The 26,767-nt window shown below is 36.7% G+C and overlaps 2 protein-coding genes across 4 annotated transcripts in view; one reads left to right on the forward strand and one right to left on the reverse strand.

Annotated features, from left to right (window-relative positions):
• Rh5 (Rhodopsin 5) overlaps window positions 1–26,767 on the forward strand; it is a 273,046-nt gene that overhangs the window by 197,988 nt on the left and 48,291 nt on the right. The window lies entirely within an intron of this gene.
• Window positions 1–26,767, reverse strand: part of LOC105150411 (cell adhesion molecule 2) — a 95,961-nt gene that overhangs the window by 55,506 nt on the left and 13,688 nt on the right. For all 3 annotated transcript variants that reach the window (XM_087410833.1, XM_011063462.2, XM_087410832.1), the window contains exon 3: window positions 2,116–2,191. In XM_087410833.1, the coding sequence (XP_087266959.1) occupies window positions 2,116–2,191 (76 nt within the window). The remainder of the gene's footprint in view (window positions 1–2,115; window positions 2,192–26,767) is intronic.

Here is a 26,767-nt window from a genome sequence, read left to right on the forward strand (position 1 = left end):
CGCGGTCTTAATAATTCCGGATGGAAATGGAATTTGCACGCGCCCGTCGATGCAACAGTGATGGTATAGTTTTTCGCTTTCGGCGCACGTGTAAAATCTACTATCCGCTGGGAGGTCTAGTCCTTCATTACGTCCTACCATTTGCTTTGTAATGAATGAACAGCGGTTACGTTGCACACCGCGCTCTCTGCATGTTGTGCATACATATAGAGAATTCACGCCCGCTGGCCTGGAACCTGGGTTGGTATACATTAGTGATTATGTCGCGATATTTCGGTTTTATTGTATACCGTATACCCCGGGCGAATTATTTAGCAAGTCCTATACCACCGAACCGATCATTTATCGTTGTTATGCCGCAGCAAGAGCATGCTATTGCGAGGGATCGTGCTACAGGCCGGTCATTCGAAAACCGATCAAATTAGCTCTCGAAGTCCTCTTTACGTAGGCATAGCCGTAACTTGATTAATGGAATAAATCAATTAAATTATTCAATACAGGACTAACATAATCATGGCCCGTGCAAATTGCGGAGAATAAGCAAACTCGAAAGAGATTCTAAAACTCGATTATACAACATATATAGTTTTCTTTTTTTCTTGTTAATATTATTTTCTAATGATTGATTTTAACATCGTAAAGATGAATGTTAAAAAAATTTTAAGAAATCTTTTTTTGGGGATTTTCTTAAAAAATAAATTTTTTGCTTTTGTTTCATTGATATATTAGATAGGATAAATATTTTTTTTTGTTTCTTTTTTTTCACCTCAATACAAATTTCTTATAAAAAGATACTTTTACCATAAAAAAAAATTGTTTTCTCAACTGGCTTTTAGCGATCCTGAACTTAATGTTTGAAAAAGGATATTAAAGATTTTTTAACAAACTTCGCTGAACGAGATTTTGTTAGGTACGTAAAATCGGATGTTGTAATTGGAGAGAATAATGAGGGAGGATGTGCCGGAACAAAAGGAAGCTAATAGGTATGCCGACAAGAGGAATGCAGAAATTATGTAATGAGGGTAAAGTAGCGTCTTGTTTCAATAAGATGCGCATTATATCTCTTGCAAATATAAAATAAGAGTGTATCGATCGATAATTCGCAAAACACATCTCGGCGGTGCGTATCTGTTTAACTCGACTGTGCTTTGTGAACAAAAGCCGATAAAAGCTTTGACTTTTTACGGCGAAAAATTCTCCATATTTTCATAATTGAGTACTTTATCGAGAAAGAAAACAAATGTAAATTACAAGAAATAATAGTTGTTTAAGATTTCTTTAAAAGCATGAATATACTTTTTTTTTAAGATTAGGTAAATAAGGTCATAAATTATGAAGATAATGTATTTTCATTATTAGTAGTTACTTGCATTAGATTTTTTGTTTAACTGATTAATATTAAGTAATATTTATTTTTTCATATCCAATATTGTGTCAAATATTAAATAAATTATTATTTATCATACGTATGAAAAGATAAATTTAAAGCTGAAATTGTAAATTATCTTAAATATAACGTGAAATTATAATGTTGTAATATTTAGCTTAATGTATTGTGTACAAAAAAAGTTCCAAATGCTAAAAGTTATAGAAGCAAATTACAATGTTAATACAGAAAGCTAGAAATTTCTAAATAACAGTTTTAAGACATTTATGTCAATATATCTTGCAAAGATTATCGGATATTTTTGGAAACACGGAAATTGAACTTAAGAGGAAGATACAATGAAAATAAAGACAGTTAAGATTACCTTTACATTTAAACATTGATAGATTAAATCCTTAAACTACTATTTAAGTCAATGTATTTTCAATTACAAAATTAGTCGTGCGTTAATAATTTCTGAAGTAATTTGCATATGATGGACTTCGTGGATACGTTATATCTATCTACCAATATATTTGTCAATATTATGAAATACTATTTCGGGATTCGAAACCATTTCCTTTTCAAAGTGCATGTATGTCGTTATTATCGAGAGGATAAAATCCTGATAATACATTTATAAGATAAAGCATTACAATAATCTAAGAAAATTGCATGCCGACATAGTGACTATTTCGCGCACGCAGAAAGCAGTTGACATTTGTGTAGCTTATGGCGAACATTCTCACCTGCATTCTAGAAGCGCACTCCTGCCCCTGAGGGTGTACGCCGGAACATTTATGTGAAGTAGCTTCAGAGCAGCGACTGAAACAGAAAAAGAGAGAGAAAGCTCGTGTGAGATCGCATAAATGTCAATTGCGAGTATATACGTCGTCGCCTGGGGGTGCTATCGATGCGATGTCACTGGAAATGCACGACAACGATTCCTCGAGTGTTCGATTATATTGTCGATAATAAAAGAACATAGAATACGCTTTTTCGGAGTAAAAGCATCAAGGAATGATTTTGAGTTATGGATATTGATACATGAGTATAGTTTAAAAAGACAAGAGAAAAGGTGAAATTTCATTTATTTATAAAATTTATATGAAAAAAAATGGAGGATTATTTATGTTCTATTACTATCATGAATTTTCCTTTTGTATGTAATTTACTTGTTTAATTTTGGTGATGTCAATATCAATCCATATCAAATTGAAACATTTATTTATTGAAATTGACAACATCATGATCTATTTTCTCGCTAAATTTATGATTAATTATGACAATATATTACATATCTCTTTCTTTTCCTCTTTCCTCCCTCCCTCTTTTTTTATGATAGAATTTTCTAAGTTTTTCTATAGTTTTAAGTTTCTAAGAGAATAGATGAAAGAGTTATTGCAAAGGTTTGCTTGTTAGATCATGTTAGATCGGAAACTCCTGAACAAGTGCTACTTCAATATTACTCGCTACTGATGTGTAGCCCGACTTGAATAGAGAACATTTTCAAATGCGAGACTTCTTTCACGCTTAAATCGGTAAATCTCTTGACCTACTGCTAAGCGTACAAAGAAGTATTAAAAAAACGATACCATAGTTACTCGACCTACCGCGGATCTTTTTACAGAAAAGTATCGCGTCGACCTTCGGCTCAAGCTTTCAGGAGTGACGAGGGTTGGCAAAGCTTGGAAAATTGTGCTGCGATTGGATGATCCTAAGAATTGGAAGTAGATCGTGCTAGATGCTCAAATAATGGAAGATATATTTTGTTACGATGTCTGCTAGTTTACCCTCCTTTTCTACTTTCCTTCATCTCGTCTCCTCTTGACATATTCGAGCCAAAAACCGACGACTTTTATAAACTGTGCATTTCGAGAATTTAATAAAATCGATAATTTAATATAATCTTGTACGATTTAAAAAATGCTTTTATGACATCAAATAATATATGTATCGTTTTATTAAATTATTCCATGAAGAGTTGATAAGTATTGATATAAATATCAATATTTTTGAATCATTTAATTACAATATATCGTTTCATTTAAATGAAAAGATTGTTATAAAATATTACATTTACATATATAAGTTTTATCGTTTTTTATACAAATCAGTTTTTCGTTAGATACATAATGTTAACTGGTATTTAAAATTGTTCTTTAAATATTAAAAAAAAAAACAAAATCGATATTTTTATATACTTAAATTGAGTTTCCGATTTTAATAATTCGACGCGTTTTCAATCCGTTACAGATAAACTGAGAAGAAATTGCGGAGCTACCTTAGAGGGTCTAAGCTCAACTCTTATATTTTTTAAGCGTAGCAGACTATATGTGTATGTAGAGTACATAAGTATGCACATGTAACGACTAGTAGAGGTCGGTATCTAACTTTGTCGTCATTGCCGTTGTCGTCGTCGTTGTTGTCGCCGCTGATAGAAGAATGGGAATGGATGTGAAGAGCAAAAAGGTTAAGAGCAAGAATTCCTAGGCAGAGACGAGCTGAAATTTTCAGTACCAGATTAAATGTGGAGGCTAGAACATTCTAGATGCTGCGCCGGTCTTGTCTCGTTCTGCGTTCGTGAACTCGTAAATGTTACTCGTAGACAGTTTGTAAGATGAAGATTTCTTATAGGTACATATTAATTCATAGAATAAAACCGGGACTATATTCTGTGCAGAAATGAGAGAGGTTATTCCGTACTTAAATCAATAGCGAAATATTGATGCGTCTAAACTTAGATAGAATGTGGCTTGATGACAGCAAATGCTATTTTGTGATTACTTCGCCAAATCAAAAGCAAAAAGCATATTGAGTTATAAATTGACGACTAAAATTGCTAAATGAACTTTTAAAATTTATTTATAGAATTAAATTTTGAAATTATTATAACTTATTTCGAAAAATGATGGGTATATTAATAGTTTATTATGAAATATTAAAGTTATATGAATAGAACATCAATGTTGAGAAACCAATTCACTTTGCACGTATCGAATGTCCACACACATTTATAAATATATCACTTAACTTCTTTAACTTCCCGACACGACGAAGTATATTTCTCAACTCGCGACCCAGCCGTAATGTCTACCTTCTTACCCTTTCACTAGCCTGTCGATCCTTTACAGCTTTCAATATCTTTACCCGACATGGTAAGTACCAAAATTCGAACGTCACTTCGAAGTTTTCACCCGTCCTAGGACACGTCTAAACAGTTTAGTCAGCGACGCGCGTACGAGAAGCGTCGGGCAAACCGAAACTTTCTACGGAAACCTCGCGAGCTTTCGTAATTGGAGAAGGGGGAAGAGACGAAGAAGGACTTGGGTCTGCTTCCTGATTCTGCATATACCTCGCAAAGTAAACTGGTAAACTGGTAATGTTCATCTGGTGGAAATTGTTATGCCCTGTCAGAAACAAGCTACGAGTGACGTAGGTCCGAGGCGAATCCGAGTTTCGAGATCATCCTAAGAGGATTAGATAAGGGAAAGCTGCCCACAACACACCAGTGTAACACATTGTGTGTGGTTTTTAGAGCATTACAAGCGAAAATCGATGTCGTCTTCTTCCCTTCCACCGTATTTTCTGAAGCTGTAATATTTATGATCTTAGCTCGTATACCATTCTACAAATAAATTACGCGTCGTGATTTAAATCACGCTAACATCCTGCCTGAATATTAATTCTCCTTTCAAAGTGACAATTATTCATATTTCTTTTTTTCTAAACATATTTTTTTTTTTACTTAACACTTTCCGGAGATATCGATTAGCGTCAAATTTGTGCAGAGCAAAAAACGTGCACGTAGGACGTTGTCCTTCCATGTGATTGTCATTGAAATCGTTAAAATACAATGGGTTGACGCAGTTGGGACCGAACAAACGGGAAATAACGAATGCGTTTTGCGTTAACGATGTGACGCTACGCTATTATCCTCAACTCGAGAAGAAAAGTGACTCGATTGTCGATGCATCGGACGAGTGTAAAACTCGTCCGATTAATCGTGAGAAACGCGACGATGCGTTGAACGATATTTGTCGATCGTTGCTAGGTTCTCATTTCACTACGTCTATCGCCTAACAATAACTTCCTCGCTTTCCGTATGTATTCCAGCTTCGACCGTTGAATTACACGATCGGCTTCAAGAGAGATAAGCGACCTTTCTCTCGACGAGTCACCTTTGGTCGTGACGCCGGTCAGGAGAGCGCGATTATATTCCATCGAGAGAATCGTGCTTCGATTTCGCCCGAGAATTAATTGCACCGGGATTTGGCTTTGCATAGCTGTCGGAGCCGTCGCCTCTTCACGAAACTCACTAAGTTCGAAGCAACGATCACGAATATTGTAGGCCCTTCGCTTACGATAACCTAACGGTTGTACTAAAATTTGCATCGAGAATTTTGAACAATCGACACAGGTCTACTTGTGATAATAATGCATTACAACGTTTGATATCTCGTAATAATAAAAATTATTACAAGTTATCGAACGTTGTAATGCATTATATCAAAATTGGGTAGGCTATTTTTTTGTAAATCTTTCTTCTTACATAAGAAATAAATGTTTAGTTTTTTTCTATAAAAAAATTTTTCAGGACATGACAATTTTTCAGTTATAAAAAAATAATGAAAGATAATAATATAGAAAGCAATTATAGATTGATGAAAAAAAATTTTGCAAAAAATTGAAAACTGATGATAATTTGCTATAAAAAATAATATCATGTTCTATGTTGCATTTGTTCTTTGACGGATATTATTTACTTTCAGCTTTTTAGGTTCCTTATGAATCATCTTCATTAAGAATTTCTTTACATGATGTATATAATCTCACACGGATTAGAGACTTTATGCGAACAATGCCACTTTATCAGTCAGTGTAACCCCAAAACTACCTTGTTCTTGCTCTAAATGACATTAAGAGACACCCTTCTCGTGCGGGCTATGTATTACCGTGTTAGCGCGGGTTATGTTGTTCTTGTACCAGACAATGCTGAGAGCGCTATTTCTGAGGATATGACAAGCTAATTTCACTGTAACTTCCGTTGATATCCTTTCCACAGACTATTTCTGAGTTGGTAAAAGCGAAATATAAGAGCACAGAAACATGAACAAATTCGTTCCAATTTTTTGTTGTTTCACGAATCATTTTCAAAAATAAAAATTTTAATCTATTCATCAAATGTCCAATAATATTACTTCCACTTTCGCGAAATTTTGCAATCCGCTTTGCAAATTGTGCGGACTTTGTCGTTTATCGATCGGGATCCATTATTAAACTTTGCATATAGTTTGATAAGTCCGCGCAATCACGAGACTCGAAGTCTCATCTCCTTATCATATTTCACGTAGGAAAGTGGGATAGTAAAATTTTTAACAAGGTCTCGATGAATATGCGTGTTATAACATACTAAGACCCAGAAATTAAATTACACCGTAAAGTGCGATAGTTCACTGCATAATGGACATATGCGCGAGGAGGACATGCATAGAAGGACGATATGAGAGAGAGAGAGAGAGAGAGAGAGAAAATAGGAATGCCCCCGTTATGCACCGAGACTTTATTTTAATACTGACTTATCTAAGAGCGGCGTAATAACGCACCTAAAAAAGCGCTATCGTTAAAACTTCTTGCGAGTCGAGGCAGCACACTGAGGTATCTTTAATTTATGCAGTGTCCGCGTTTCGGGCGTTACGAGAATGAGAGAGAGAGAGAGAGAGAGTGAGAGAAAGGGAGAAAGAGAGACAGAGTAGCCCTCCGCGTTACGGTGGCTTTCCCGGAACGAAGTTGAAATTCATTATAAGCAGACATTAATTTTACGCGGATTAATAACGACGCTTCCCTGTCCTTTATCACAGGCGGAACACCGTGAGTCGGCGCCGACGCGACGCCGCGTCTCACCCTGCTGTGTTTTAATTAATTCGTGCCACGCGCACGTGTTTGTGTAGCTTGTCATTTTCGTCGCTGTCTTTCAATTGGCCGAAAGAGACGCAACCGTGCGAGGGATGCAAAATTGTACGGTGGAAGTCAAACACCGGCTAAATGCCACACAAATAATGATCCAGATTACAATAAAAAACATTTGAAATTCTGTGTTTATAGAAGATCACAGAAGAATTAATTTAGTACATATTAAACAACTTGAAGGATTTAATGAACACATAGCGAATAACAAGATAAAAATGTGAGACAAGATAGATATATTAAGACATGGAACTCTATCTATCTTAGGTGTCTTTCTAAAAAAAATTTGTCAACTTTATATACTTCATCCTTTTTCTCTTTTGAATATATAATAAAATATCCCTCTTTCATTCCAGGTAATGAAAATATTTTAGTATTTAGTTGTGTCATCTAATTTTTATTTGATTGTTTAATTCTTCAGTTAATAAGACTTTTATCTATCATACTGTTAAATTAATAATGTCAAATTATACCTAATTTGAGTTATTTTTTATCATTCCTATAAATAGCCATTCTACTATTCAGTATGTCGTTGATTAAAAAAACAATAGAGTTAAATAATCTAATCAAGAAAATATATTAAATTTACTGAAATTTAATTTATTATTTATTAAGTGCGTGCATTATTAAGGACATTTAAACTAACCATAAACTGAACCAACTGAACTAACCACAGAAATAGATGGATTTATATTTTGACGTGCATGGAAGTTAAAAATAATAAAATGTTATTTTTAACTCAAGGGATTGGGTTACCATATTGTTCCTTTGATATCTAACAATGTAATCATTCTATTGATTACCGTAAATATCGAGAAGGCACTTGATGGAACGAAGCCAAGTGCGTGATCATCGAGTTTGCCTCGGTGAATCGAATAATGACTGGATATGACAGCGAAGAACCGAATGGGCAATCATCGCTATCGCTTCTAGCGACGATAAGATAGGATCGTTTAATTCGCTATTTCTGCCGAGTTCAACAAAACGCGCTTGTTGTTTCTCGGCGGATTTACCGCACTGCGCCGTTACTCGAGCAAACGAGTTACGGCGATGTCGAATCGATGATACTCGCCTGCGCGTCATCGTTTTCGTGCAATCCGCCCCGAGGCCCTCCGCTTTTCAGAGCTATCGGCTCGTCGTCATGCCGGTTCATCGCGTGCAAACGCTTTTTCCTTTCGTGCCCTTTTGCCCGTACCATTTTTGCACGGAGTCATTACCATAGTTACACCAGAGCTCCGGCTTTATTTCGAAAATTCCATTTGGCAAATTCGCGCACACGCTGATCGGTTTTCTTCTGTTTTCACCTGTTATATCATTGTTACGCAAACCGGGGCGTGCAACGTTATTTTGCGGTTCGATATATGCGCCGTCATTGTTCTATTTCTTGACGGCGCCTATATAATATGTAATTACACGGCACGTAAAACGATATTAGTTATTCCACTTGCAAGATATTGATGTATCACAGTTCTTTGTTCTACCGCCTGTGCATAACAGAAGAATAGCCTGAATAATTCAGCGGCACTTTCCGCGCGTAATAGTCGCTTTGTCCCTGACTCTCGGCATTCAAGCGCTTCGTCTTCGCTCTTGCTCGCGCGATCATTGCCATCCGATACTTGTGGAGAACAGACTTATATGTACATATATATATATATATAAGTATACATATAAATATATAATCCTAATTCGAGATGTTGGAAACTAATTGATGAAACAGTTGCATCAACCGATATAAATTTGCTATGTCAGCTAACACAGTACCATTAATTTTCTCCGCATCATCAATTTTTTTTCCACTTAACAAGAATTAGTATCTCGAATCTAGAATCTCAATATTAAATGCATGAAATTAAGATATGTATCTCTGGGATGTACATGCATATGCATCTTCCATAAATTGTATACGCATCTAAGAGATACACGTTGCGATCTTTTGATCTTTTAATGTGACCTAATAGGAATAAATTTTTCTCTTCTTTACATGTAAAATAGATAGACAGTAAAAACTACGATCAAGATTTATTTTACATAAATCCTATTCCCATATTTCTCACCTGTTTACAATGATTATAATGTCTAATTCATATTAAATTGTACTCAATTTGAGTTATTTTTATCATTTCTCGATCACCCCTGTGCTCCAACTTAAAATGTAACAAAAACAATGGAATTAAACAATTAAAATCATGAAGATGTTTGGCTCAGTTTATTATTTATTAAACAAGTGTGTGTATACATTAATATAAATGTTATTTATTTCGAAACTAGCCACAGAAGTGATTGATTTATATTTTAACACACATGGAAATTGGAATGGAACAAAATATTATTTTATTCAAAGAATTAAATTACCACTCATATCTAAGTATGTTTGATTATACATATATTAATTTCAAAGAATAAAGACTTTCTATATTTTGTCCTATGAGGAATTTCAATCAGCAAATTTAGACGAACAAAAGTCAATTTCTTGAAAATTAAATCTTCATATATGTAGAATCGTTATCCATATTATAGTTAAATCTTGTTCCAAGAGCTATTTTCAATTTTTCGTTTAAAATTTTTTTTTAACGAAAAATTGAAAATAGCTCCTGGAACAAGATTTAACTATAATATGGATAACGATTCTACATGTATGAAGATTTAATTTTCAAGAAATTGCTTCAGACGATGTCTTAACGAATCAGCGGGAAAAACTGGGTAAAGAAAATCAGTCTAAAGTAGTTCTGTCTGGAACGTGAGATTAACGTGGGTAGCAAGAAGGTAACGTAAAAATACACAAGCAGAAAGAGAAAGAGAGGGTAACCGAGGAATCGAGTATAAAATTGTCCATGGTCGCGCTCGCGCGACGAGCAATAGAGCCTTTGTCTGGCGACCGCGACGGTTGAAATAAAAAATAATTAGTCGCTTTCAGCTTCTAGGCGATATAGTACCGCAAACTCCTTTGCGCCAGAACGGACGGTTAAGCTTTCCAGCTTGGATAAAGGAGGAATTAACCGTGGAAGTCCTTTATATTCGTTCGCGACGTTAAACGCGACTTCTATTGACCCGGCTTCCAACGTTTGTGTATCCCACCACACTAGGTTCCGGCGAATGTTTGCCAATTCATGAAACGTGATTGCATCCTTTAGTTAAACATGATTAATTATCAGCTTTTATGTATTTTTTGGTCATTAAGTCTGCAAGATGAATCGACATTATTTAACGACATAAAAGATAATACTGTAATGAGAACGATCGAAAAAGAGCCAATATTTTAACATTCTGTATTATAATTTCAACAAAGTGACAAATTATAGTAATAATGTGAATAATGATAAAATGAATAAATAATAAGACATATAAAATTCAAATTTGTAAAATTACAAATGGATGTGAATTAGTTAGAAACACTGAAATCCAAAAAGATGTGTTAAGATACTATTATCACGTTATGCAGCAATATTTAATTTCGTCGAATAATTTGATTATATTTGAATAATTTGCTTATCATCCTGTCACAATAATTCGCCTGAGGACCCGGTAGTAAAAGTTATAAGTGCTTCAACGTGCGCGGATAGTTGTTTTAAACTATTCTACTTATCACGCGAGAGAGAGACCAGCTAACTCTTCTCAGTCATGTATTCACATCGAACAAACTTTATGCGCATTCCATTTTCCGAATATGCCATGTAGTTATTCGGCGATTGTTCCAACTAGAAATGTCTTCAAACGTTTGGCTGTCGTCGATCAACGAAATATGACGCTTCTAATAGAGAAGAAAGAGAGATAAGCCGCTAACCAAAAGGTTGTGCATTAATACCTCGTAAAGGAAGAGTGCATTAAGTCTCGTTAAATAGTAATTTTCACTCGCAATACGTTGTTAAATTATTGTTGAAAATGGTACTTGGTACTTGGTTTCCGAGGGAATATTTGCGAACAGGTGGCCTGCGAGTAATCTTTTCCTAAAGTCGAAGTGTTTACAGAATCGACCAGGTACACTAGGAACTATCGAGAAAAACATTAGTGTTCGTCTGATTAATGTGTTTGTGGTTTCACATCGACAGGGACAGAGTTTTACGTTACAACGCGATGGTCACGTTCGATAACCCACGCCAATGACAAGTCCATTTCTTTTACGAGACTGCGCGTTTGATTAACCGAACTAGATTGTATCCCAATAAAGAGAAGTACCTGACAGTCCTTCTTATCTTATCCCATACTACCTGTCCGAATAGGTTAAGACTCGTATCTGGTCACGCTACACGAAGTGGATGTTCTCCTTATATACACCGTTGCATTTGGAATTAAAGCCTTGGAGAATGTAAAGCCAGGGACACGGTAAGGCAATGGTCGGCCGACCCGGCCGAGCATTATCGTATTCAGATGAGCTTCACGTGACTGGAAGAGCGACGCTCGACATTAACGTTTCCATTATAACGATACGACGTACCGCGGGTTCTAGTCCGCGGCTGTAATCCTCGAGTTTAATTGTCGTGCCAGCGACAACAGAGAGTAGCGCGATACGTTCTACCTCCGCGTTTCGCTCTTTCAATGCTATTCCGAAAATCGTCGCTCTCTCGGGCGCGATCCAGCTATGAAAAGTCCATGATTCCCGAGTGCACTTTTCATGACTGCGTGTCGTGGTTACTTCAAAAGCGTATCAAATGGTAGATTCAATGGAAAGCGATTTGAGCAATCTCGGTCTATTGTGAACAGTCATATAGATATTGTTTGTATTTTTTTAAGTTTGTATTTTTGATCAAGTCAATCTATAAAAAAGATACAGAACTAAAAATAATTTTGTTGGATCATTAAAATAATTATATGGGAAACTCAAGCAAGATGAGCTATAAAAAGTTTTGACGTTCTAACAATCAGTTTGAAGATCCTTATGTTTTGATAGTCCAATAAAATTGCCAAATCTGTATGTATAGCCAAATTTTGGGATGCTTTAGCAAAATCATTTCTTCCGTGTAATTATCAATAGCTAGTTATAATTTGTAAATAAAATTATTACTCTACTTCTCTCATTGATCATCTATATAAAAATATACATAAATAACTACGTCTCTAAGACACTAGCTCCGTCGCTTCCGTTTAAATCTCTGGAGCTTTAAACTCGCAAATAACCACTGTAATATCGTGAGAATGAGAATAAATACAGAATGCCGATCGTTCGCGTTATTACAGGTAGCAGAGATATTAACCACGGTGCTCACGTTTCTTTTTGACGTGGATATAAACTGCGCGCGGGCTGAATGTATGTTCTCGCCCGATATGATCCTCGCTCTCTAATTACAGGTATCCACGGGAGAAATGCGATATCTATAGAATTATTTCTCCTTTATTCGTCGCGGAAATGAGCGCATAATTAGACATCCGACCGCAGGAAGTTCGAGCTGATGCGACTTTAAACTGACGTCTGGACTCGCGTTTTGCCACGGATGGAAGTGGATAGAACAACGATCGTTAACAACGGCTCCCGCACGATTATTTCGACGAACCGACGAAATAATCGTACGTACCGCGAGAATAAGTTTCCAAAGCTCTTCCTACGTGAACTCCATGCTAACGCTCGCGTCGGAGCTTCCGCCTTCTGCTCGAAATAACGGAAAGTTCCCATTAAAAGCCCGTGAAGATAAGGAAAATTCAACAAAATTAGATCCACTCGTCTCAAAGGAGAGAATTAATAATCTTGATGATTTATCTTTCAAAAAATCTAACTCATTTCTTAATTGCTTTCGATAGTATATCAAAGTATCTTAAATCTCCATTTGAATCGATGGACTTTTGAGGAACTCAGAATATATAATTGTATATTTTTTACTGGATATTTGAAATAGTTTTGAAATGTAAAATGTAAATAAAATGGATTAACTGCATTTTCTCATTCTAGTTTTTATAATCCACAATACATTATATATCGATATTCTCACCTCATTTATTTCTTTCTCTCTTTCTCTTTGCATCACTATCTAAGAAAGTTTCTTTTGTGGTTAAACTACTTCAAAACTCAATATCGCTGTTTCGTTACACGCCGCCAAGATACGTATATGCACGACTGCAGCCGCATTGCCTTGACATTGACGAATTGCCATACGCTTTGCTCTTCTCGGAATTTAAATGGCACCATCTACATATATGAAAACGAAAGCTTCTCAGCTGGAAGACGAGAAAATTTTTCGGATGAAATTGCTTCCGAACATACTTTATTCACCTTTGCTATTCAATCTTTATTAACTCCTTTTCCAGTTATCCTTTATCAATCTCTTATTAATCATCTTTTGCTCACAATTAGGCAATCTCATTGACGATCAAAAGCTTGCCAAACCATTTTGCTTTATACATTATCGTTTAAATTTTACATATATGAAAGAATTTTATCTACAAAGAACCTTTTAAAATTTTTATCTTATTTTTATCTTCTTTTTTTTTAATTTTATTTTCTTATTTTATTTCTTTTTCTAATGAAGTGCATTAAGGATTAATGCTTTATAAATGTCTATAAAATCATGAAAAATTATACAATTATAAGAGAATGTAATTAAATATTATATATAAAGAAAAAAAAAACAAAAAAAGATGGAAGAAGAACGACAATAATAGATAAAAGGCTACAATGTCATGAAATAAATGAAGAGAAAAATAAAAGGAGCAATAAAGAGCAAAGAGAATCGGATTAGAGAAAGTGGACATTGTAAAAAAGCGGGAGTTAATGGACAGCTATTGTTAGAAGAAATAGGTAGATATTTCTGCAGGAAGAGAAAACGATCTATAAGAAATCTATTAACAATTCTGCGGGTCGAGAAAATGTTTTTAATCAGATTGGCCCGTATAATCTTTAATATCTCCGATCTTCATTGGTCGTCAGTAGCGAACTCAGGGAACACAGGAAAGATAATTGTTGCCCGCGGCTGGACAATCGTTGGATAAAGTCACCTCCTCGTCTCGTTTGTGCCCTTCGCACATGTTCACGCGCGCGAACGCAAACACATACACGTTCACGGTACTTACGGTGATAAATTTGTCCGGTGATAAGAGTCCCGATTTTTGTCTTTACAACCCCCGGATGGGGTTCGGAGCGCGGGATTCGAGGAAGGGGTCACTTCCGACTCATGGCGTGACTGCCTCGCACCCCCAGTGTTCGCTCGACGTAGAAACTACAGAGGGATCTACATGTATGGGAGGTGTGACTCTCTCTAGTATAAGGTTATACAATCCACATGTAATGCCATCGGGGCGCATTTCACCCTCGAGTGCACGGGGCATTCTCTCCTCCCTCTCACGTTCTTATTCTTTTCTCTCTCCCTGCTTCTCTCTTCGTCATCTGTTTCAAGATATGAGATGCTGGTTCGGATGTGTAGAGTCTAGTCAATTCCATCGGGATAGAGACAGAAGTAGGAAGGTGTTACGACGGAAATAGAGAAACCGGAGACGAGGGCGTTCCACCTCCGTCGAGCGAGCAGTAGTTTTTCGCGTGCTTTATGACTATCGATTCTTTTCTGCCCTCGTGGTACCCGTCGCGCTCGATGCGTCGAGACGGTTCGGGGCCGTCACGTGTTAGCTAGTGGTGCGTCCTGTCGCTGACTCAGCCGAAAGCAACTCGGCATTAATATTAATTACTGCGCCACGAGTGCACTCGTTGTCGCGTGGGTTAGCGTTTTTCGAAAACGCTCGAACGGGCTTGCACTAAATGCATTAACGATACATAATCGTATTTCGTCGCATACCGCAGTTAGAAAGTATGTTACAATCGCGCGCTCTGAGAATAACATATCTGTGCAGTAAATTTTACGCGGTTGTAAAATAAATTTCAGCAATTATACCACTATAGATTGTTATTAATTTCCTTTACGAGAGAGAAAGAGAGAAATAAGATACATTGCCAAGTTAAGCTCTATTGATGAAACATTTATACGTTCTATATACTCAAAACAGTACGGATATTTTTCATGTGCAGAGTAACGTAGAGAGTTGGTTACGCCGGGCACGTTTCACGTGTCATTCTTTCAGACAAGGATAACGCAGCACCTCACCGTTGCAAGAGAAACATTTATGAGAAAGGTAACTGATGAGGAGTTTCGTATTTCTAGCGTAATGATAGGTTTCGTCGATCAATCAGATGTTAATGCTCATTCGTGCAACAACCACATGAATAATTCTATCGCCGTCAAACCCGCACTAATCCGAATATGAATTTGGATTAGCATCAGCAGAATAAAAAATAATCATGATAATATATGTATATAACAATAATTAATGCAACTATAATCGATACATAAATTGTAATAATTTAATTAAATTATGTAATAGCACATACATTTATTTTCAAAAGATTTTGAGAAAAGACAATTGACACAACACAGCAATGCATACATAATTAACTCATTAATGCTAATACCTCAAATTTAGAACAAAAATTTTATTTATATCGTGCATTATTTATTTATTAATAAATAATTTTTTTTTATTTTTCGTTATTTGATTTACAACATTTTCAAGATAGTATCAATTTACATATTAATTTTTTTACATCAAAAGATGTTAATATTTTATATTTCCCAAAGCATTAAAAAAATAAATAACGATATATAATATATAATATAAAAGTATAATATATAAAACCTTTTAACTGATAATTATTCTTTTTAAAAAGCGGGTTAAAGCTACAGTCCAATCATCTGATATTTATAAAGAGACCATCGTGGAACAAGTTGACTATACTACTTCGCATAAGAACGCCATGGATGGCAAGGTACATATAACCCTTCCATTTACCGCGATAATGGCGGTATCGAGAAAGAAGGAAAGAGACTGAAACGGAACAGGAAGGAAACGAATAGACTGCAAACAATGGCCGACCGTTTTCAACAGTGTAAACGGAGTTAAACGCGGCTCAACGAGGAGTAATAACAAAAATGAAATCAGCAATAGTAATGGAAAAAGTAACGGGTTCATTCGCCAGCAATGACATCTACGGGAGAAACAAGGTTACGGCGGTTAGCGACGTTAAAAATGTATTATTTCGTTGTGATAACAAGCTATAGCCCCTTTGATGTCGCACGAGCTAGGCGGAATAAATTAATCGCGCCACAAATATTGGGCTCCCCAGTGAATTTGATAAACTTTGCACATATGAAATTCAGGCGAATTTTTAAACAAGTTATTAAATTGCTTATCAATTTAATAAAGTGATATTACTCTGGTACATATTGCTCATAATGGCGTTTCAAAACCGAAATAATTTTATGTTTGCAGAATGCAGAATCAGATATGTATTGTATATAGATTCACAGAGAAATATTTCAGCACTAAGATCCCGCTTTGACTGTGAATATAAGAATTTTCATATTTAATTAGATTTATTCTTGATCTAAATGCACATCATATATTATATATTCTTTAAATAAGTGATGTTAAGCAAAATCTATGTCACTTTTATTATAATCAATATTAATTAATATTGGTTAATATACTTTTAATTTAACAGCGAATGTAGGTTTACGTCTCTCCCTATATATTGTCTCAATGAGGTCACGTTAATTGTTATGGCGATCAATAGAAGCAGCTTAATGAACACAAACGTGATGAGAAACATAAGCAAACATTTATTAAGCAAATCATTTATTTGTTAATTTGGGTCGTGTAGCGACTTGATGATACTTCGTCCTTATCGTGATATTATCTTCTACCATTATTTATGAGGAAGTTCACATGAACTATTAACAAAGGCTTTTTATCCTCGCGTTTAATATTTTTAACGGCATGGAGAGCTACAGTTAGTACAGGAGACAGCCATTACACAAGAAGGCGATTTAAAAGCCCGAAACCCATGAGCCACTTTCCGCGAGAATTCGCATTCGCCAGATTACATTCCTCGGTGCAGCTGAGAAGATTCGAATACCCGGCGCTGTTTCGCGTCGCTTCCTTAAACAGGCGATTTCGTTATACGTTGTGAAGAGCGTCACGTGGTAAAGGCGTCTTGTAAAATCCGAAAAAACCACGGTCCACCGATCATCATGGTCCTTGGGATCGACATCTTACGACGACATAACGATATTGCTGTCGCTTCGCGTGTCGAAAATGGTTGAGGGAAAAAGAGAAAAAGGAAGAAAATCTCGCCGGTCGCGTGATTAAGTTTCGCGCCTGTCAAGGAAGGGCGATATTATATTATCGTGCGATTTCACGTACCTGCGCGACTTTTCGAGTGCTTTCACCCACGAGAGAGGGCAAGTTTTCGAGTGCTTTCGTGCGACATTCTGTACGCGCCACTGATCGTTCGTCGCACAGGGAGGGTATCGCTCGATCGACGTCGCTCGATGCATTTGAATATTTAATGAGGGATCACGGTAAACAACCGCATATTACTCGCTGACTATGAGCACAGCCATATTGGTAATACCGCGTTTATTATTGGTAATACAACGATGTCCTATGCGCTCACGATAATCCTTAATTCGGCTTCCGACGGACGTATGCTGGTCCCTCCTCGCGGATTTCAGAGTGTTCTCCGTAAAAACGTCATCGTCATTATCGATGCTCGTTGAATACATGCAATTTAAATAAAATGTAAATTTTAGAAAATTAGATATTTAAATCGAAATATCCGCAGGGAATTACAATTATTTTGTTAATTAATTTATTATGCGAAATTGTTAATTTATTATTATGTATTTCTGCATGGCATTAATATGAGTTTTCGAAAATGATTTTAGAAGCGAAGACATTATTGCGATTATTCATACGCACTGTGTAAAATTAAATTTTTGTCCAGTTAATATTTTTCGCAAGTATTATATTATATCGCAGATATAGTTCATATATCTCGCATTTCTGATTGTAATATAATTTATCGGCTGAAAATAATATTGCACGTAACAATACGTGTGTACAATTAGAATGAGCCAGGATATAGTGATGCATGTTTTATATGGAGCATATTTTGTATGTTTATGCGAGTGTGCTTATATTTCCATTATTGATAAAAGCGATTCCTATCAATGCTACAGTAACGTGCAATATCAATTTCGATACGAAATCACCAGTTTTCATCCGACTTTTTGAGCTTTCCCACGTTATTGTAATTGATAGCGCATAAATAAAATTGTGTCGCGATAACAATGCTAATAAGATCGTTTTCTAACAGAAAATGGTTGCGCAAATTAAAATTACATGAATACAACTGTATATTACTCGTTTGGTTAGCATATGGACGTTTATCGGGCATTGAACAAACATACTTTAATAGCTTACTGTGCTTGTCTATTATAACAGTACAAATTTCAATTTACGCGTTCATGGTCATTGTTATTATAATCAGTATCAATATCGTTTTCAGTCGATTATTATAGTAATATACATGTTACTTGTTTGCCATTGTTGCTATTAGTGTTATTATTCGTCGTTATTATTTATTCTACCATTATTATAGAAATGTAATACGTATAGGAGAATTAAATATCATTTAACTTGTACATAAAAATGTTCTAGAAGTATCAATTTAAAAATTTCCAGTTTACAACATTGAAATTTATGCATATTATGAATAATAATGCATGCATAATATCCTGCATGAACTTCAATATTATAAACCAGAATAATTCTAATCAAAATAAATAATGTAATATTTGTAAAAATTTTTCTCTACAGTAGTCCTTCCGAAATCATATATATTCTCTGCTAGCATTGTCGGATGACCGACTTACGGAAAGAAGTCGTCAAACGGATGACTTTACTCTCGGCGAATAGACATCGTCCACGGAATTCAGGATTATTCTGGACCATAGCCAGATTCCCCCCTTCATTCTACAGCGTTTGCAAAATGCCCGTGTCTTTTCACTTATCCGTACCTGTTACTAGCAAAGATTGGTAGTCGCGCTTCATAAATTTCAACCATAATATTCTTGCATTTTAGAAAAATTTTGTCGGAAACCAACAAGTAGACGAGGCATCTTGAGAGATAAATTTTTATCCTTAGAAGCGCCAGAGCGCGGTACTAGCACACTGAACGGCGTGTGCCGACTCTCATGAAATATGAAATTTCTTGCATCCGTTGCAAATCACGGAGCACCCCTAAAAATTCAACGAAATGTTACGGAAGGTAGCGCCAGACAAAAGTGGTTCTTTGAAAACTGGGAACTCTTTCCCTTCCTCTCTCTCTTTTTCTTTATTTCTCGTTACATGACATTGCAATTCTCTTCGTTACGAAACACGAAACGAATAGCAAATGAAAACAAGTCAAATTACATGTTAGTGCAAAATTCATACGTAGCGATTAAAAAAAAACAAAAGTGAAAAACGAGCAAGTGCGAAAATAATTACGAAAAAAAGATTAATCGAAATTTTATATTTATATTTAATTCATTATAAATTTTATCCTCTCTCGTCTACTCAATGAGCGTTACATCGTACATGACGTTAGTGAGGTAACTTTGGACTTAATGAGTGATGATAATCATTATTATGCATTTGCTTTATCATTAATACTTAAACGGCTTGAAAATTTGTGAAAATTTAGCTAGGATGTATACGACGAATAACTCGCATAGAAGCGTGTGACAAATATAGATAATTTTACGCATCCAGGATAACGCTTTTTGTCATCCGGCCTAGTAATTAGACGCATATACAACAATTTTCGCGGGAATTAAATACAGGGACACGAGAGAAGCGCGTGGTGGGCCAAAGTCGGATTCGGCGTAAATAACTGGGACCAACTAGAGCTCCCGTTTATATCCTGTTACGAGTAATTATGCGAAGGGTTTAAAGTATATTCCCGCGTGTTCTGTTCGGTCGTAGATTCAAATTTGCCCGGTGCATTGTACGGCCCGCAAAAAGTGTTATGCGTTGCTACCGCGACGAGAAAAAATAAGAATGCGTGAAATTTACATTTTACGTATCACGCTTTTGCATTCTCGGTCTTCTTTTGCCGCCGTGCACTTCCAACATTACGCTGCTCTCGCCGTTGCGGTCTCCGCGCTGGGAAGTATTATTTCTAATTACACCGGAATGCGAATATAGCGCGATGCAGTTTTGCGGCAGCTTAGCTTCCGGCAAATCGTTGCTTACACGAAAAATAAAACATATCTCTTGAGAATTATATTTACAGAAGCAGTTAAAATTAATTTATTAATCACATGTACACATCTAAAAGGATGTACAATTTAATTCTTTCTGTGCAATTTAACTTGAAGTTAAGTGAGACACAAAGATATCGAAAATAAAAATTAAAACGTGAGACTTCATATCTAATCTCTATTTATGGATATTATAAATTTTTTTATTATTATTGACTTAAAATATATGAATTTTCCTAGTATCTACTCATATTACAAGTATGAGACAGAGAATTGATGCAAGTTGCGCAACTTGAAATTGACACAGCACTGAAAGTTCAATCGACTTTGGGCTGCATGATTTGATATAACTAGGCTACGTGAATTCGCAAAACACTTGTTTGCGTGACGGAATGTATGAATTGCGTAATCACGTTTGCGCGAAAGAAATTTAAGTGTCGTGTATCTCGAACAAAACGCTACGAGAAATTGAAATGGGAAAACAGAAATGCTTTTGACCGGGACACGATCAGAATGAAAATCTGTAGAAAGTCTGCGACTGGAGAAACGAGAAGAAATTAATTCGCGCTGGTGGAGCCAGTCTGAAAAAAACACAGACGCGGGAGAGAGGTAAGGATTTGACGCGAAAAGCGTAAATTATTTTTCTTCCGAGACAAACGGAGTCCGCTCCGAAATTTACAGAAGAGTTGAGCTTGTACCGCTGACCCGTAAGTTTGTCGATTTATATCTTCGTCGGCTACAATTTGCGACGTGAAGGCTATTATACCGGAAGCAGTCTGGAATATATACAACTGTGGCGATAACGCTCGGAATACATTTACCGGGCTAATTCGGAGCTTCTCCGACGCTCCTCCGTCTACCTACGTATCTACGTCTCGCCGCGTGGAGGAATGCGGTTGAAAGAAAATAAAGGAATTAATTGGAAATGAGAATGCATGCCTGAGAGAAAGGATGGAGAAAGGAAAGCAAGACCTTCGGGATTCAGGCAGTCAGCGTTACATTTTAAACTTCGTAACAAGATCCGGGCACATTCCGGCGGTTTGGCGGAACTCGAACGGAATTTTCTGCACCACGATGCCGATGAGAACGACGAAGATGGATCCGCAAGCAGAGTCGTTTTTGGCACGTTTGTCGATAAAACGAGGAGCTGAATTTGACACATGTATTTGTCAACAGGAGTGTCATTAAGAGATGCGTGTACGCGTGCTGTACACGCATCTGTGGGATTTAAAATGAGAATTCTCGCGCGTGATGATTGTTTTCTACGATTGGGGATTTTGCAAATTCCCATCAGAGGATTAAATATATTTTCCCTTCCGATATGAGAAAACGGGATAATACACGTGGCGTGAAATGAACGGTTTACTTATCGCGGAATTTCAACGTGTATAATAAAGAGACGTTCCGCTATCGCGTGCGCGAATTGTTTCGTCGTTAATCGGTTCCTTTCTTAGAGGGATTATCCTTCGCATTATATATATATATATATATATATATATATATATATCGCGTAACATTAGAGTGTAACTTACTCGGCAAACAGCGTAATGGAAATATAATCCGAAGGACTAAAGCCTCCGCAATCCCACCGAAACGAAAATACCTTCGCGAACACGAGATCGCCGAGTTCCGTTTTTCCTCTCTCTTTCACTTATTCCCTTTCCCTCTTTCTCCCTTTCTCGCGTCCACCCCGCTATTTTTCTCTGATCCCGGACACGGGTGGAAAATTATACGATCCAGGCCATAGGAAACGGCAGAACTCGATTTACATACCTCGGTGGACTGGGAATCGCGCGCGGATCAAGTTACCGGGGTGAGTCCCGACGAGCGAGCGAGCTTAATTAACCACGTGCGCGAATCGCGAGTGACACCGCGCGCGTGATGCACACTTCGTTAAATTTTATTCGTCGTAATTGTACGACTGTGTTCCGCCGCGCGCAATGACAGTGCCACCTTTAATTACATCGTCCGTCCTGCCGGCGCGGCGACGGCATCGCCGACGTTTGCTTTACGACAGATAAACCACCGAGATGGTGCCGCTGCGGTGTGCGCTGAAAATCGCGCATGAAAGAAAATAAAAAAAGAAATAATAATAATATCCGATTGTGAGATCAAACACATACAAGTATACGAGCAGGCTGAGCGAGCTTAATACCCTTGTCGTACGGTTCTTCAGTCGGAATGTGCTCGTTAGTCAGATGTTAATGAGCGGAATCTTCATTAGACTGTTTTATATCGTGTGTCAGTCGGTCTGTGGAAATCGAAAAAGCTGCGGTAATGTATATGTATATGCATATGTATATGTACGTAACGGAGATCCGTTTAGATGAAATTAATTTCGGCATCATCTATCTCGGGATTATTTTAATATTCGTTACTACGGTAAATGCTAACGTAAATCGTATTTAGAAAGATCGTAAATCGTACCTCTAGTCTGCCAAGCGATTTTAACCTGGCCAGACGACGACGGTAACAAAATTACATTGCGGATCGATATTCGTTAATCTATTTTAAACGTATAATATAATGCAGGATGAAGCAATTCTGCGCGATGAACTGAAAATAATGCTCGACGGCACACTGTATGAACTGATCAAGTCCTTTAACTACGTTTCTTTGTACATTTGCTGTAATTTTAATAGATCGTCTTTATCATATTAGGTAATACAAGTTATCGATAATCTGTAAAAGCAATGCTCTCACTTAAATCATTAATGCTAATTCAAACGTTGAGGCATAAAAGGGGACGATTGTAACACAGAGATGTACACAAGAGAAATGTAATATATAAGCTTGTTCGAGCAATATCCGATCGTTCGGCTTCGTTGTTTATTTGTGGGAAAACGTCAAGCGCGCTCGCGCGCGAGCAAGCGCAAATTGCTTTAAATTGAGTTCTGACAAATTCACCGATAATTTTGCATTCCGTTACACCCTTTTAAACCCGTCACTTTGTTTCACCATTAACGTCGTTTCGCGTGACAACGTTATGACATTTCGTTTCCCGCGGAATTGAAAATTACTACCGCACGAGCGCCGGGCTTAAACGACCCCGGCGATTGCAACCTGAATACTTTATATAATGTCAATTATTTGGTCGTGGATTGGCAAGCGTATCGATTTTGTCGTCGATTAAAGCACCGATGCGAGTTCGATCCCGCGATTTGAAAGCCGCGCCCGTAATGCGACACGAAATAGTTCTCAGCGTCACGTTTGGCGGAAATGAACGTCTTCGATTGCTCCATGATCGCGAGATTTTCTTGCGGAGTCGTTAGATCGAGACTTAAATTTACCTTCTCCGCGAAAGGAGCTTTACGAGAGGGAAGAGAAACGGGAAGACGAAGAGGTAACAAAGTATGGAACTGGTGAGAAAAAAAGTAGGTTGGTTGGGAGTAAAAGTCGGAGATATAAAATATGCAAGCGTAACTATTCGTATAATGAAAGAAGTTACCGATAAAGACGGTGGGGGCCGACTTTTAAACTGGTGCCATTAGCATCCCGGAAGTAAAAATCGCGAAAATTAAATCGAACGTGGATCCCGTAATGTACTATTATCGTCAAAAGTTCTTCAGCCGTTATTATCGAACGCGTTCTTTCGTCCATTGATTATTATTCGATGACGAGGCTGCGCGATTCTAGTTCGTAGTTCATTATTTTTCTTATGTTTTAAAAGTGTAGCGTGAAATATAATTTTATCGCAGCAGTAGTCATAATTTTATACAAGAATAAAGAATGGATTTAGAACCATTTTCAACGTCAAGGAGATTAATCAGCATGCGGATGGAATTGCATAGGAATTTCGTGAATATAAAAAATTGGAACTAAAAATTACTTTCTAGGGTGTTAAATAATAATACTTTTCTCTCTCTCTCTCTCTCTTTCTCTCCTTGCATTGATATGCAAAATCTATTGGTGCAATCAATTCGCAAATGCACTTTTGAAATTAAAAATATTATATAATAAACGAGAAAAAGATAATTTTATAAAAGATAAATAAGATATGTTCTCAATAAACAAAGCTATCAGAGCACCGGAATAAAACTACACTGGAAACAAGTGCCTTGTATTTAATTGGAATTCTAATAAATTTAATCAAAAAAGTACAAATTAGACGTTTACAGTTAAATCTGTTAAACATTCTAATTGAGATAGAATTCAATTATAATACAACTATCAGAAATCTGATTCATGTAATCAGAAATCTCTTTTTGTTTTTACTTCTTATTGGCACAACGAGAACATTTTTCTCAGTTTAAGATTTTTGAGTTGATTGTACTTCGCTCTTTTTTTTTTTAGCAAGAAGACGAAACTTGTGCTTGACCCATCGAGGACATTTCGTTTCCGTCTCGAGTAGGTCGAAACACCGGGGGAAACGACTAGAAAGTGCTGAGATCGCACTTGGTCGAGTGCCTTTTCACGAAAGCTAAGGGAATAAACGTGGTGGAGAAAGAAAAAGACGAAAGAAGGTGGATACGACAGATCAGAGGTGGAAGAAGCTATTAGAGCTACATTTAGCCAACGAGAATTTGACGATACTGCCTCACTTTGGCGAAAGCTTGCGTTAGGGTAATTACTGAAACTGCGATTTACAATCAATAGTTTCTTTCTTACGGCAAAGAAACTTCTTCGAAACTTCTTTTTTCCTCGTAAGAGAAAATAAAACAAGACAAAGTTTGCAAGAGAGAAAGAGACGAGAATTAAATTAGTGTGTGCATCTTTTAATTCTTTTTTAATTACATGAGATCTTTAAAACAGATTTATAACTTAAAAATAGTGTAACATACTTATTACAATAAAAAATTACTATAAAAGACACTTTCATAAATATAAAAAATTTGTATTAAAATGTACAAAATATCAGATGAATGCAGCTATTTTCGAGCAACGAGTTTTCTACTAAACTGTCTCATAAGTACTTGGCGTGATTTCTTCAATGACTATCATAGCCATGATAATATCATTTTAATGGTGTTGCGGGTTAGCTCAGTTTTTCTCTTTAGAGTAGAATACGATAGATAATACAAAATGAAAAATGAGAGAAAACACGATGCGGGACGGAAAGCGGAATTCGCGTGCTATGAGACGATTAGCGAGGGGGTTAAGTTTGCGAGCAGTGACAGCGACCGTCTTGAACACGAGCTACAAGAGCAGTAATGGCAGCAGCAGCAACAGTGGCAACCGCATCTGCCAGCAGCATCCGGCAGTCACGGAACAGAGAAAAACGGATGAAAAAAGAATGAGTTAGAAATAATTAGCGAGGCCATGGAGCACGCGCGGTCGGGCAAACGCAGATGCTATCTCGTTTCGTATGAAAAATTAAGCGCCTCTCGCTTCTTTCGCGCCCGCACTATTTCTATGCTCTCGACCATGCTTTTTATTTCGGCTGTGCACATCCGCAGGTTTATTCTTCTCTCTTCGGTCTCTTTTTCGTCGCCGGCGCGCCGCGCCGCCGACGCTCCGGTTTTCCCTTTATTGCCGCGCCCAACGTTCGACGGTCTCGCGTGCCCCGACGAAATTTAGCTGCGCCACGATCCCCGATAGGCTCTATAATTATCCCGTTTTATCTTCATCAGGCGAACGGACTGGCTGCTCTAGGGAGACGGCGAGTCGCGCGGCCGAGCGAGGAAGCGATATAACTCGCCTCGTTGGAGTGCGTTTTCGATTTAAGTCCGGCACGCCTGGACGTTTACATTCTCACTGGTAAACGAACGGCGAGAGAATTTCAAAGCGGTTTGCCACAGGTCTGGCCAGAGGTGCATTTACACATATTGGACAATTTATAGCGACAAATTTTGCACGCGCGTATATATTTATATATACACATGTCAAAATATATTTTAACCTTTTAGAAAGATCTTAAAAAGTCGTCTGTTATTATACAAATTATTTTTCAAATAAGCATTTTTCTAGCTCCCTTTATGTATAGAAAATATATATTGTTTTATAATTAAAGTATAAACGATAACATAATCCATATTGATCGACTTTATATCAAAAATGAAAAAAAAAGTTGGGGACTTACAGTTTTTTTTATCAGTTTCTGGCATTAACTCATAAGAATATTTGCTTTATATAAAAGTTTTGTAAAACAATCTTGATTTGAAGTATTATAAACAATATAGAATTTTTAGAATTAGGCTTAAATACCTAATATGAAAGATTAGTTAATTAGAAAATTGGTATGTGTGCGATGTAGTACTATGTAGTGATATATTAATGATACGTAAATCGTATATGTGTAACTCCTACTGAATCGATAAATAGACAACTAGAATCTATTTACCGTTGGAAAATTTGTGATAATTTAACACAAGATTACTATGTTAAAAGGCAACAACGTAAATATTATTTAAGAAGATAAACACGAAAAAGATAATAC

The sequence above is a fragment of the Acromyrmex echinatior genome, chromosome 10 (genome assembly GCF_024713525.1).
Source record: "Acromyrmex echinatior isolate Ae372 chromosome 10, ASM2471352v2, whole genome shotgun sequence".
Classification (NCBI taxonomy): Eukaryota; Metazoa; Arthropoda; class Insecta; order Hymenoptera; family Formicidae; genus Acromyrmex; species Acromyrmex echinatior.